Consider the following 15,385-nt stretch of genomic DNA (forward strand, 5'->3'; position numbering starts at 1 on the left):
TGTAATGTAAAATTAGCAATCAGTGCATCAGTTGGTATCACCCTTAAGAAAAACTGCCTTTTCAGTTTTGAAATATTGTCAAAAAGAACTGGAAACCTTAAAGGCTTAAACTTGTTTATTTGGCTTTGAAACATTCTTTGTCTTCAAAGTCAAATTGAGTTTGAAACCTGTAGTTATGTTAGGGGTGAAGACTTGTACAACAGAAGGGTGTTGCCCTGTTTTCTACCTTCAGATTTACCAAGTTAGCTCACTGAGTCCAATTTCTTCCACTTAAACTTATTTGCACTGTCTGAATTCATCAGCAGTTACACTTTGTCTGTTCTCCTGTATTTGTTCAGCTGTCCAAGTACTGCATAGCCTTCGCAACAGCAGTCTCTCTAGAGGCCTTTTAAGCTTTCTGAAAGGTCCCAGGTGAAGAATTTCTGATAGAAAAAAAGCATTGTTGAAGGGGCATTTTAATGCTGAATCAGAGAAGTCTTATCTCAATACTATTTATCTTTTCCTCTCTTTTGTTTGGTCTTGGTTTCTTTTGAGTTTCCATTTCAAATAAGAAATATTGATTGGTTATAATTTTCAGAATTTCAGCGATCAGAAAATGCTTTCTGCTGCATGGAACTCAGTTCTTTGATTATTGGCTCAAGAAGAACAGTGAGTGACATTTCTAGAATAACACAGGATTTTTATGCAATGATAAAGGCATACTATTTAATCAGAGGTGGGTAAAATTTCAAGCCACAAACTTTATTAATGTACTTTATTGTCCACTTTATTGATTCTGAAGATATCAGAAATGTAAAATTCCCCTCCAAGTTTTATTTTTGGTGTAAAACATAACTTGCAATTGTTCACTCTGATTGATATGATTTATTCTATAGATGGAAAGTAGAGTGTAAATTACATAGTGAATGAGATGCTTTTTATTTTGTTTTTTAACTTCAGAATAAATACTGGTCTGGAAAAATTGAAAGAGGCCTCTGAGTCAGTGGCTGCTCTAAGCAGAGAACTGGAAGTAAAAGAAAAGGAGCTTCAAATTGCCAATGAAAAAGCTGACATGGTATGTACAGCCTTCAAAGTGTATTGCTGTTTGATTTTTTTCTTCTTTTATTTATTCTATTTTGAAAAGATGAATCAATTAAAATGAAGTTAATTGTGGGAAAGAAAGGATCTTGGAGAAAATGATGTTGTTTGAGTTTTCTGAAATTGGAGAGATATGATTTTACAACAAAAACTTTTAACTACAGCATGTGGGTTTTCTTACATTCTAGGTATTGAAATAAGTTACTGTAATAACATAGGCTGCTGAGAATGTGAAGGGTGATGTTCAGAAAGTGAAAGACAAAGCCCAAACTATTGTAGACAGTATCACAGTTGACAAAGCCATTGCTGAACAGAAGCTGGAAGCTGCCAAACCTGCTTTGGAAGAGGCAGAGGCAGCCTTACAGATTAGTACTTGGACCATGTATAACATTTCCACTAAGAAGGTGGATGTCTGAAATACAATTGCGGGTGCATTGCATAACTCTTCACTTGATAGAAAATAAATATATGTATTTTGAGGCTTTTTAGGTTCAGTTTTGTTTTTCTTTTTCACATGAGTACCAACACCAAAATAGTCCCTTTTCAGAGAAGGGCAATTTTTAACTTTCTTTGAAACTGTAATTGAATATAGCATTTGCCACAGGTTAGACTAGTAACTGAAAATTGATACTATTATTAAACAGCATGTGCGCAATGAGTGAAGTGCTGTCCATGTAAAATCAGTTGTAATTCCATCCATATCCAAACCTTCTATTTTAAGTTTCCACAAAGAAATTGCATTTTCAATAAGTTTTCTGCTCTACTATTTTCTGTCTTTAAAAAAAAAAAAATTTTCTTAGGCATTGTAGCATTATCAAGACTTCATTTCCTTCACCATACTTTTCTGGTACAGCTTTTTAAATAGAATGTCCATATATTTAAGATAAAAAAATAATATTTGTTGATCTTGCGTAATATTTATCTTTGTCTGCTCAGCTGACTTTATAGGAGGATGTGCCTCAAGACATTTTACTGAGAGCAGTACTAGTGGAATCTGAAATACACCTGTTAGATGCTAGCAAGGAGCTCACATCTCAAGAAACAGAAAAGTATGAAGTAAAAACCTGAAGGATAGACAAACCTCAAAGGGTTTTATGTAGATTTGCTGGAAATTATACCTTTCCATTTGAGAGGCTTGTTGTGATGGTTAAAGAATGGCATGATTAGCTTTAAAATCTAGTGTAGAAGAATTTTTATGGCTCTTCTGAATGTAAGACTTCATTTTGAGTGAGAGATGCTTAATAGCCTCTGACTGCCATGATGCTGGAAGGGTAGAGTCCAAAATCTAAATGAAGGTGGATAATCTGACAGCTGGAGAAGGTTTGTATTATAGGACCTTGATATATAGACACAGGAAAAAGGTTAAAGAGCTAGCAACAGCAAAACAGCAAACCTGGTAGTGGGCAAGCATTCTGACAAGTGAAAAATAAGCAATGTTAATTAGTCAGCATCTGCAGTATAAAAAGGGTATCAGTATGCTGGGTCTGGACCTGTATCTTATTAAAGGTTCCTTTCTACTTTTGACTAAAATGTCTGAACCAAAACAATACTGCCCTTCTAGAAATGCAGGGTGCTAATAACTGAAAACCTGATTTCAAGAAAAAGTGAAGCTGGCATTATTGTAAAACTTCTCAATGGGAAAAAGTATTTGGGCTTAATCTTAAAATTTTTGAATTTTCTATAATAAATTGCTTTGCTTATGTCTAAAGGGGAAAGGCAAACTGTCATAAAAAGCGATCTAGCAGAATGTGTCTATGTATTCTCAGCATGCATTCATTCATTCATTGTTGTTGTTTGACACGGAAAAAGAATTTTTCTCAGAAGGAAGAGATCAATTTGGATATTGACCAATTGAAGGTGGACACGCCTCTGAGAACACAGAGGGGTTAAAAGCAGAATTCCCAGGAGAACTCGCTCTCTTTGGTTCCGGTCAGCGCGCAGTGCAGCCTCTCCCCTGCCCGGCCGTGGCTGGGTGGGGGAGGGGAAGCCCCATGGCCTGACTGAGGTGGGCCCAAGGGTGGAGGGACTGGAACCGGGCTGGCCCCTGCAGATGGAAGGGTGGAGAAAATCTGGGATGTCTCCATTTCCCGCGCCCCCCCCCCCCCCCCCCCTCCACCCAGAGTCTTGAGAGAGAGAGGGAGAGAGAAAGAGACATCAGCAGTTTTGTCAGCAATTCCACTGTGGGGAAGGAGAAGAGTTGGGGGGGCCGCAAGGTGCCCAGCTGCCTGTGGGAACCGGAGCCTGGGCATCGAGCCATCCTCAGGAGTTGGGACTTTTAACCCTTCCTTGAGAAATGAAAGCTTCGTGAAATTTTTCTCCTCCTCGGTTTGAAAGAGAGGAAGAGAGACAGCTTGGACCCTGGGATATTGGAAGGAGAAATTCTAGGTGGGAGGAGATGATGGAGTGTCTTTTGGCTGGACTTTTTCTTGGTAGCCACAGACTGAACCAATCTTCTCCTCCAAGAGAGACTGTATTTTAGGAGGATATTGGTGAGCCAAAGAAACCATGCTTCAGCTGGGAAAAAGACAGAAGTGGAGCGAACAGACAAAAGTTAGGGAGGTTTGTGGTGGTGCCCCCTGTCTTCAGAGAAGAAGAAGAGAAGAAGATCTCTGTTCTTGGACCCTTGGCCCCAGGAGAAAATGGGGGAACTGTGGTCCCAAAAATGAAAAACTGAACTGTTGTTTTTTTCCCCTCTTGGCAGGGCATCCTTGAAAGGAAAAAATCCTAAAAGCAGTCTGTCCATCCATGCATTGATGGTGAGAGCACTGTGCATGGAAAGGAGAGGGTCACCATGGCAAACTTTCTTCTCCGGGCGGTGCCATGTGTGACATGGAAAAACAGGATGTGTAAGGTGTGTTTCTTCGGGCATCTGTGGCACAGGAGAGACTCCTCTTCCCTCGATGGACTGATTATCAATTGTCTGGAGGGTGGAAACCTGATTGGGGTCCAGGTTGTGTCTCACTGTGGTTTGTTGGAGTTGGGTGGTGGGAGGAGGAATGCATGGAAGGTTTTCATTTTGAATTTTGTGTGGTTTTTTTCCTTTTTTTTCCTTTTATAGTAGTATAGTAGTAGTAGCTTAATAAAGTTTTTTTTCCCTGTTATTAAGCTTGGGATTGCTTTGCTCTGTTCTTGATCGCATTTCATAGCATTTGGTTGAGAGATTGCATTTTCATTGGGGCACTGGCATTGTGCCAGTGTCAAACCATGACATACATACATACATTCATTCATTCATTCATTCATTCATTCATTCATTCATTCACTCCCTTAAGCAAGAATCTTCTCTGTATGGGTCTGCATTTTTCAAAAATGAATCTCATAATCATTATAGATTTGCAAATTTGAGCTAGGGATTCCTATAGTAGAATTCTGGTTGCAGAGTAGGTAAATGCCTATTAAAATATTTGATGAATAGAAAGGTCATTACCCAGATGAAAAGAAAAGTGATTAGCTATTTTACTCATTTTTTAGCATATTTTAAGAATGATAAATGCTACATTAAGAGAAAGGTAGGTACACAGCATCTTATAAGCATTTCTAAACATATAGTGAGATTAGTTTCTTAAAGTTTGAGTAAGAATTGTTAAAACTTTGTAGCACTTTGTCCTGTAATAAATGTAGCACATAACATACAGAACTACAGACAAATAAATAAATGAATAAAATTTAAATGTAACAATTTTGCCACAATTTGTATTTTAGCAAAAAAAAAAAAAAAAAAAAAAAAGGCTGAGCTGAATTTCCTAACAGAAAGAAACACTGGGTAAAGTTTTCACACAGATATCTCGAAAATCTCTGATGAATTATTTTGTGCACAGTGAACCGAACAAGCAGCAAAATATTGAAGGGAACCAAAGGGCTGGCAGAGGGAAAGCAATCTGGATGGTCTGCAGTGCTTTGAATTCCCTTTATTGAAGTATAGACACAAGTAATTAAAATCTGCGTCCGTGAATTCCCAGTGAGGCATGTGCTAGGCTAGAAGCAAGATGTCATGACACTGACAGTAATCTGTTGCTTACTGTTTGGGCTGTCGTGTACTTGGACTTATTAAACTGCCTGTAAATAAGCAAAACAACTGCTCAGAGTTGTGTGTGTTGCAGGAGCGGGTCTGCCCATCAGTTGTTCCCATTGTTCAGTGTTTTTATTGCTTTGTATGTGGTGCAGTAAACACTGCTGCTCAAATCGAGTCTTCTCCACAGAGACATCTTCAGCAGACTTTTCTGTGTTTTCTGATTTATGATGTAGAGTTATACTGAGTTAGTGTTATACTTGTACCCTAGGCTTATTTAGCCTTACTTTTTAGGGCCTAGGTTTTAAAACTTTATTATAATATATTTTTCTATGGCCTCCTTCTATGCCAGGAATATTCCTGGTAAGATGTACTAGGAGATACAAACATACATATACCAGGCCTTCTCACTGGTTTCCTTAATTTACCTTCATTTGCTGGATGCCAACAAAAAGTATTTTCTTTCTAGATACAGTTTCTGGTCAATATGTTCACATTTAAAAAACAAGTAAAATTTAAAGATATTTCTGATTTGATCTTTTTTATTGTGAAAACAGTTCATGGTAATTTTGAGCTTTAAGGTGTGGAGATGCTGTGCTGAGGTTTCCTAGGAGTTGATAGGAGTAAGTAGTGAAAATCTGACTGGGGGAGGTCCTTCTAACTTCATGCTTTTTAGAGGTAAAAATAACATATATATATTTTTTTCTCCCATTGCTTAAGTTTACTATTAAGTTGGGGAATTTATGCCCCATGTTTTATTAACTAAACAGTAACTGCTTTGCCCTTTCTTTTCAATTCCTAGGCAATAAAACCTGAAGATATTGCCACAGTGCACACACTGGGTCGACATCCTCACCTCATCATGTGTATTATGGACTGTGTGCTGCTGCTCTTCCTGCGTAAAGTCAACCATGTGAAAATTGATCAGGAAAAACACTATACTGTCCCATCGTGGCAAGAATCGCTGAAGCTGATGACAACAGAGAACTTCTTACAGAGTCTCCAGGTGCTTGTGCAACCTTTTCCTTATTTTTTTTTTTTAGGGACAATGTTTTCCCTGGTGCTCGTAGGAGAACAAATGTGCAAGGGAAATCACACAATAGATCTGAAATGATAAGGACTTAAGAATAAATATGTCAGGATGAAATAAACTGTAATCCTTCTTGAAAAGACATGTTATAAATCAACTATAATTTTTGCTAAGTAAGGCAATAAATTTGTTTTAGGTGACAAATGACTCAAAGCTTGAAACATTTGGTTTTGATAGGCATTACTTATTTGCTTCATTAAAGCTGATAAAAACCATATTTTTTTCTGGTATTTAACTTTTCATTAATTTTCAGCATTTCAACTTGTGCACTGGTTTGGAAAAGCATAGATGGTTTTTAGGATGAACATAATCACAATCCCAGCTTTTAAAATTTGGGATTTTTTTATGTTCAGAGGATTTGTCTAGGGAAATGGAAACACTGGTAAACTGGTAAAAAAATCCTTTTTCATAACTAAAACAAATAATATTATGATTTGTCTATTTGGAATAAATGGCATATTTCCCTGCTCCACTGAGTGTTATCATCCCTGATTTCTGCATTTTGAGTTTACTTAATTTGTCACTGGTCAAGTAAGGGGCTTGAGCAGCTTTGTATGGTTGGTAGGGGCATGGATGTTATCTATGTAGTATTCACATTGCATCTACTTGTAAAGATTTTTAATTTTCTAAAGGACTTCAACGATTAATTTCACTCATGCTTAATTAAACCTATTTGTGCTTCAGGAAACAGCTATTTTTCAAGTTTGGGATTGGGTTTCATTATACATTGTAAACAAATTTGAAAGAGAAAATTGAGAGCTTTTCAGGAGGAAAAAGGAAAAATATGCTTTTTCAAGAAAAGAGTAAAAATAAATTCTTTAAAAATTAAACACATTCCAGTAATTAGACAAGGTAATTTAAGGGTAAGATAGATGGCTTTTGACCTTTGAAAGGATTGTCTTGCAGAATGTATGTTTTTGAACTAGAGTTTAGCGCTTCATTTGCTTTTTGAAGATTGTTAAAACTTATTCTGTATTAAGCAAAACGAAATTTCTAGCAGGACCAGTGATATTTTGAAACAATTATTAACTGTGTAACAGGAATAGTGAGTTGAGATAGCAAAGGTCATAAATGAAAGTAAACTTTTTTCCATTTCGTAAAGTGGAAGGACTTTAATAAAGGTCTCAAAGATACATGTGACAAATAATTTCATATTAGTTATTTGTAAGAAGTACTTGTGATCTTTCTAGTGTTCTATGTATTCTGAAATGCATGAATATATAATTTACACTTGTTGCACGTTTTGTATCTTGCACTTTCAAAAATTTTTTCAGCAATTTCAGAAAGACACAATTAATGATGAATTGGTAGAACTTTTGAGCCCTTATTTTGAAATGGTGTACTACAACACTGAGACAGCTAAGAGAGTATGTGTAAATGTTGCTGGCCTTTGCTCATGGATGAAAGCTATGGCACTATTTTTTTCCATCAACAAAGAAATATTACCTTTGAAGGTATGTCTGTTTGTCAGTCAAAGACACCCTCTGCTCCTTCTCATCCTCACCTGTTTGCACTTGAGGATTTAATCTGTGGGAAACTTCATTTGCCTTATTTGTGGTGGTTATCTCGAAATTTATTACCTTGAAGACTGTACTTCTACAACAAAATATATTTCAAATATACTTCCTCTCGTACATTTGAGTTGTCAAATACAAAAGAGATGGTGTGGTTTTATGCCTCTGGACCACTGCTGGATGGGGTTACAGCATCTGTCATCTAGGTAAATACACTACTGCAAATACTCTACATTAATTTTGGATTAAGTAGAAAAAAGCCTTGAGATTTGGTTCTTTTAATGTTCCAGATCTCAGTTCATAAGAAGATTTTACAGATACTCTTCATCTGTGTTATGCAGAGAAAAAAACCTGGGCTTAAGTAGTTAGAATGAAAGTCAGAAAGAAAGTGGTCAAACATGTTTAACAGAGAATAGCTTGTATTATAAAGGGAATGACTGAGAAGGGAGCAAGAATTGTATTTCAGCCTGGCATATTAGTTGGACAAATCAAATATACTTCTCTTCTGCAAGCCATGTCAGACTAACTTTTGTGTCACATGAAGAATGACTGGCATTCCCAGAAGTATTTTTAATTATTTTTTCTCTAATTGACATTAAGCCAACTGTTCAAGTACAGCTGTCTGAAACAAGAATTTAGTTTGTTGTAAAATTCAAATAAAAGGTTTTGCTGAGTTGACATCTCTATTGAAGAGTTTGATTTGGAAATGTAGTACAGGAAAAGCTTTCTGAAATATATTATAGCAAATACTTTGAAATTCTCTGTGTATTACTGCACATCTGTATTTTTATTCTCTGTAGGCTAATTTAGCAATTCAAGAGAAACGCCTAACCAGTGCTATGCTGGATCTGCAGAAAGCTCAAGAAGAACTATGAGCCAAGCAAGAAGAATTAGATATTGTGCAGGCAGAGTATGAAAATGCAATGAGAGAAAAACAGGTGAACTGACCTTCACAAAAAAGAAGTTTCTATCCTTGCTTCAAAGAACACTTATTGTGTTCTTTCACTTTTACTATTATTCCTTGTTGATGGACAGCAGATAAGAGACAGACAGTATTTGAATACTGCCTCTTTGCTTTCTACCTCTCTCCTTTGCCTCTAATCCTCTCCTCTCTTCCCTCCCACCCCTCAAAAACTATTTTATTTGTATTCTTTATTCAGTGCCTACTACTGTAACTTCAAATTCCATGTATGCTATATATGTATAATGTATTTGAAATTCTGAGTAGAATTCCCCAGAGTGAATAAGTATCAAGAATTTTATATACTATTCAGCAACTGCACCAAAATAAAAGTTAAGAAAAGGAACATTAAAAGAAATATTGAATCATGTTTCTGGGAGATGTTGAGAGTTTGTCCTGATATATTTTTCCATCTCACATTCCCTCCTCTGCATGGTGATAGAGATATTTAAGAATACATTTCTAACCTGTTGTTTATCCACTGGTTTAATGAGATGTAGAGATTTTTCTGGCCTATCAGACATACTACTGTAAACAATTTCTCTTGGTGCATGGTTTTCTCTGGACTCTGCTGGAAGATGCTGAGCATTGCTGACATAAAATGCAAACTGCCTCAAGTCTTATAAGTGGTTTAGCAGGTGAAAAAGAGAGGTGGACAGAACAGAGTAAAGAATTTGCCATGCAAACCAAGAGGTTAGTTGGTAAGTTTTTATCCAAAACTTGGAACTTGGAAGCAAATTCTTTGAATAATAGGGAGTAGTGAAACTGAAAACATTTGAAACGTCCAACTTTTCCTTTGTATGTTAGATCCCTGTCTCAAAAACAAGGGTAATTGTTTTAATTCCCTTGCTAAAGTCCTGTTAGGTGAAAAATAAATATAAGTCTAAAGTTCATATTTAAAAAGAAAAGATAAGGGATATTGTGAATGTGGAGGCATATATTTGGGGCACTAAAATTTTAACTTGACTGATATTTGTAGGTAACAGTCCAAAGAGAGTGAAAGCCAATAAAATGTGTATAACTGAGACTATATATCGAGGTGAGGAAGCCTGATACTCAAGGACTGACATTTATAGGTAGAAATCAATATTTTTAACTGCAGTTACTAATGTTCATAAGAATTTGCTTCTTAGAAGTTCATGATTAGGTTTTTAAATTTGTACTTGTAAACTAAAATACTTTGTAATAAATAATTGGTTAATTAGTTAGATCAATAAATTAAATTTATCTCATCATTTACTGTGGGCTGAACTTTCTTCTCTACTTTTTACCTGGAAAAGCTACAAAAAGCAGCCTTGTTGTATGGGTTATATTATAGTAACTAAATTGTGTTTTATTTGCTACTATAATATATATGTGTATTAACTTATTAAAAATCTGAGATAGCTTCCCTACATATTCATCCTATTTCTTTTATAGATAACTTGAAAGTGTCCAAAAAACACTAGCTCAGTATAAAAGTATGATATCTTCTCCAGTTTAAATTTTGCATTCTTATTTCAGAGGTACAAAAGCCCCTCAAACTATGGTGTCATGAAATTTAGGGGGGAAATTTTGAAACTGAACAGAAGATTAAAAGTTGTCTCACTTAACACCTCCATAATTATGTCTCTGACACTTTTTAATACCAGTACTCATCATTGTAATTGATTTACAGTAATTTCATTGAATCAGTACTTATAAGGGGTTCCACCCTGCCCCCCCAACAACTCCCCCAACACACACCCCCCCCAATTGTTTAAGCCTGTTCCTATGAATGCACAAGGAAATGATGGAACTAAAAATTCATGACTAAGTCCTCTCTGCCATATCCTGCTTGTGCAGGATCTGGTGTTTGGAACAGCATTACGTGTGTGTTGAATTGACCTTAACAAGCCAACAGATGCTGATCTCTTGATTCCTACAATTGCACAGTAAGAACAAAGTAAATGTGGCCTCTATTGAAATGTACCACTGTCATGCCATGCACTGAGCCTTGGAAAAAAGATTGATTTGCCTTCTTTATGGGTCAAGGTGTGTTTTTCAGTTACCAGCCAAAACATAGCAACACTAGCAACTAGTGAAGGAAACAGCTTGTTTATTAATAGAATTGGCAAAGTTGTAATGCTTTGGTGGTTTTTTTTTTTTTTTTTTTTTTTTTTCCCTCCTTTTTATCTTTGAGGTGATGTACTCTTGGCTACAGCTTTTCTGTCCTATTCTGGTTCTTTTAACCAAGAGTTCCGCAGTCTGCTGTTAAATGACTGGCAAAAGGAAATGAAAAACTGAAAAATTCCTTTCTGTAACAACTTGAACCTCATAGAAATGTTGACTGATGCTCCAACTATCAGTGTATGGAACCTGCAAGTATTGCCAAATGACAACTTATCCATACAGAATGGAATAATTGTCACTAAAGCATCTTGTTATCCTTTGTTAATTGATCCACAAACACAGGGTAAAATTTGGATTAAAAATAAGAAAGGCAGAAATGACCTTCAGGTAATAGAAATGCTTGTGCTTTCAAAATCCCTAAAAGCTTATAAGCATTACAATTCAGTGATTCCCCTAATGCTTAGGAAATTATACTTATACAAAAAGCTTGGCTTGAATATAAAGAATATCTCAGATATATTTTATTGGATTTGAGATTTGATTAGATGTGGAAGTGTATCTTTTAACATCAGTGACTCCATTGTTTAATGAATTTATTTTAATGGAACATAAACTTTGGAAAATAGGCTGGATGGGCATTGTCTGGTAATGAACATGTTTTCAGAATAATGTAAGTGTTAGGAAAAAACACCAACTAGTTGAATTAATACAATTTCATGTAAGGGTTTATAAATGAAGAATCATTTATAAAAGTTATAGCAAGATATTTTTTTCATCTTTTAATCAGAAATTATGTTAATTTTTGTTGTTTTAATATGGATGTCAGCTGCTAAGTGCTCTGCAAATATACAGGGAAGATGTAGTGCTACAATGTACAGTCTGAGGCAAGATACACAAATTCAATTCAAACAAGAAAATAGGAGGAAGAATGTTCTTACTTGCTGCAATTATAATTACATCAATAAACCAGCTTTAAAAAAAAACCCAAAAAACCAAAACCATAAAAAACCCAAAAAAACCAAATCCATAAAAATAGCTTGAGGTGTGATAATAGAGTGGCTCTGTGAATATAACTATCACTTTCATGGTGATTGTTATCTAGGTGTAGAAACCTTTAACGTTGCTTAGTTATTATAAAAATTATTATTAGTTTGTTTACAACTTTATTAACATCTAAACTGACTGTGCTTTTTGAACATGTTGAAAACCTCAATTATACTGGGGACTATTTAAAGAAAAGACTATTTAAGGTTCTGTTCCATGTAAACCTCTCCTTTTCAAGGGTGAAATAAACCACAGAAAAATACTTATCTTGGAATTTACCCTGGTGCACTTTGACATGGAGATGTTAACCAAAATAAAATTGAAGGTGCTAAAAGGTTTCTGTGAATTTTTCCTGTGAAATTCTTGAGTAGTTGTACTCATAGGATATCAAAATTGGAAGTGTGGCTTTGCTTCTATCTTTGCAGCTGAAAAATAGAACTTTGCATTCCATGAGATCTGGCAATAGGATATGCTGATGTTCCCTTTCCTTGAGCTCACAATGTTTGCATTAATACTAGTCTACTCACAGGATCATTGCTTTTGGCAGTACTTTAAAGAAAATGAATTAATATATAAATATGAAACTAAGAAAAAGATTGGCATAAGGTATTGCATCTATGTTTTTAGATCACTTCTTTGAATCACAAATATTTTAGAAACCACTTAGAAGACAGCCTTTCTTTGGGATGACCTCTTTTAGTAGAAGATATTGGAGAAGAGCTGGACCCAGCACTTGATAACATTTTGGAAAGAAACATCATTAAAACAGGTTCAGCCAACAAGGTAAAAATAAAACAAGTGAGCAAACTTCTCCTTAGCAAAATAACTCCTAATAAATATAGGACTATAAAAATTAAACTCATTTAAATTTGATCTGTGTTAATGAAAGAAAAAAAAAGGTAAGGTTTAAGTTCACAAATGGTTAATATATTTACTGCATAGAGTTCCTTATTCCTTTGCTTATGACAATTTTTAGAAGTTGAAATAATGTTTGAATGGGCCATTTAAGGTGGTCCTAGACTGTTCTTAACAATTTTTTTGCATCAGATGTATGATTTAAAACTGGATTTTTATGTCTTTAAGCAGAAAAATATATCCTTTTTTCCTATATGCAGTATCTGAAAATGTGTGTATTGGCTTTTTATATTTCAAACTTTTTTTTAACCTTTTACTTAAGGTAAAAATTGGTGATAAGGAAGTGGATGTTATGAATGGCTTCAGACTTTACATTACTACAAAACTGCCAAATCCTTGTTACTCTCCTGAAATTAGTGCTCAAACCTCTATCATTGACTTTACTGTAACCATGAAAGGTCTTGAAAATCAACTCTTAGGCAGAGTCATTCTCACAGAGAAACAGGTAAAATAATTTATTGTATCTCTTTTCCTGTCTGTAGTTCTTATATTTACCTGTAGAATATTTTACTTTAATTTATTACTCTCTATACCAATATTGCAAGGTAACTTTCTGGCTCTCTCTATTGTGATTATTCTTAATATAACCTATTTGTAATGGTTTAAAAAGTGGCACAGAAGCAATTGACTCATTCATGTGGAAGTTTCTCTGTCTCCTTATTGTTGCAACTGTGCTGTATTAACCTTATTTTTCCTGCCTCAATGAGTTATTACCTCATGAGAATGGCCTGTGAAAAGCAAAGGGGCCTGAAATCAAAACTGATGTTCTGTCTACAAGCCCTGGAGCTCATGGCAACATAACCTAATGCAAAGAATTCAGACTTAGTTACTTCCTTGCTCAAGGGAAAATCGGCCACTTACTGACATACCTTTTGACATTGCAGATATATTAGTTGAGGAAATCCAGGTTCAAGATGCCAGTCCCAATTAACATGCCACATGGAGTTCTGGAGGGAGGCTGGTTGGTCCCTTTTAAACTATGGAACAGCTAATCCCTGTAGCTATAAGGTCAGACAATGTTCACGCTATAAGAAACACTATGCAGCTATGACTGTGTATTTACTGGTGTATTTACTAAGATTTTGGCAATAGTTTCAGTTTACCTTCACTAGAGAGGAAGGACAGGAATATCTTTGTTTCCTTTTGTGGCATCTGTTGAGGTTCTCCCATCCTTCCAATACCTCCCTCTGCCCCGCCAGTGTAAGATTTTTATTGTTAATAGACTCAGTCATCTTGCTCACGTTGAGTAGTTGCATTTCATTCCCACACAGTGCACGGATCTCATGAGGAAAATCACACTCAATCTGTTAAGGTCTGTTTTTTATCAGACAGCTTCATTGTACCATCAGCTCCTCTTCAACCACTGATAACTTGTCAACCCAATATGTAAAGAAATTATCACTGTCTATGTAAAACACTCTTTGATGTGTATATTCACAAAGCCTTATGCCAGACTTCACTTCTTGGGCCTTGAAATATAGTACATTCCTCCAGGAGACAGTTTATTAAATTCCTCTATTCATTGCTGTTGCTGTGTGCTTGCTTGGAGGACACAGGAAAGGGAGGAACTTGACTTTTCTCAGAGGAGCCAAGAAGTGATGGAGAACTAAAACTCATATTGGAACATGAAGAATTCTGATTAGATATGAGGGAAAATATAATTACATCAAGAGTGGTCATGCCCAGGAGTAGATTAACCAAGGATTTTGTGGGATTTCTGTTTTGAGAAGGGTTCAAGATTCACCTGGACATTGCACTGAGAAACTGAGCTGTTTAGGTCTGAGCAGGGGTTGAAGTAGTTAATTTCTGTAGGTGCCTTCCAAATTAAAATTATTCTATTGTTCAATGGCCTCTTTGTCACTAAGAAGGAATGTCTAATAAATGGACATAGGGTGCTCTCTCTACCAACTTCTCAGAGTGTTATGCTCACTACTGCTTTGTTTGAAACCCCCGGGGATATTTCCTTTAGATAAATGACAAGTGGACAACTTGACAGGCAGGGGAACTTCTACAGAATATACTTAACCATGTTGCAGTTTTCTTGGTCTCTCTTTATACACCTTGTGGTTCAAGGTTTCCTGAGGAGTCAATTTGAATGCATCACATCCAAACACTTTCCTATGACGTTTAATGAGTCATTTTTGGGAATTTGGGGGTTTCCCTCTTAGGTGTCTGGATTCTTTCTACCTTTTGTAGCCTTTGGTAGGAGTGTGGTGGAACTATTTTACTGTGAAAAAGTTTGCCGAATGATTTGAGCAGTATGATTGCTTGGTGATATCCAGTGTTACAATGTATGTGAGGAACTTCTTTCCCTGAAAGAGAAGAGATTATTTATTTGAAATCAGAGTTCTTCAAGATTTTTATGCACATTTCTATCCTTCCTATTCTACCATCTTTTATATAGTTCTGATCTTAGAATGAATTTATTTCCTTCCTTTTCCAGCAAGGAAAAGGAGCATGGTATTTAAAGTTTCTGCAAAGTCTGGCTCTCTGTTGTCTGCTGTCCATTAAAAGAATCTTTGTCACATATATCTCACAGAATTAATTGTTTACTGATAGGAACACTAGTACTGATTTCTTATTTTCCACCAGAATGTAAACCAATTGCAAGATACAAGTGAAGCATAAGAATAAGCATACAGCTGGTAGATCTGTATAAATTTGATCCTCTTTTATTTCCTGGA

The 15,385-nt window shown here is 35.7% G+C and overlaps 1 protein-coding gene across 1 annotated transcript in view; it reads left to right on the forward strand.

Annotated features, from left to right (window-relative positions):
- Positions 1–15,385, forward strand: part of LOC110469814 (dynein axonemal heavy chain 5) — a 125,050-nt gene that overhangs the window by 88,973 nt on the left and 20,692 nt on the right. The window contains 9 exon segments of the mRNA XM_085561441.1: positions 940–1,054; positions 1,266–1,443; positions 5,890–6,092; positions 7,451–7,630; positions 8,491–8,627; positions 9,216–9,352; positions 10,813–11,129; positions 12,414–12,569; positions 12,964–13,146. Coding sequence (XP_085417567.1) covers positions 940–1,054; positions 1,266–1,443; positions 5,890–6,092; positions 7,451–7,630; positions 8,491–8,627; positions 9,216–9,352; positions 10,813–11,129; positions 12,414–12,569; positions 12,964–13,146 — 1,606 coding nt within the window.

This window comes from Lonchura striata, chromosome 2, assembly GCF_050655825.1.
Source record: "Lonchura striata isolate lonStrDom1 chromosome 2, ASM5065582v1, whole genome shotgun sequence".
NCBI classification, from domain to species: Eukaryota; Metazoa; Chordata; class Aves; order Passeriformes; family Estrildidae; genus Lonchura; species Lonchura striata.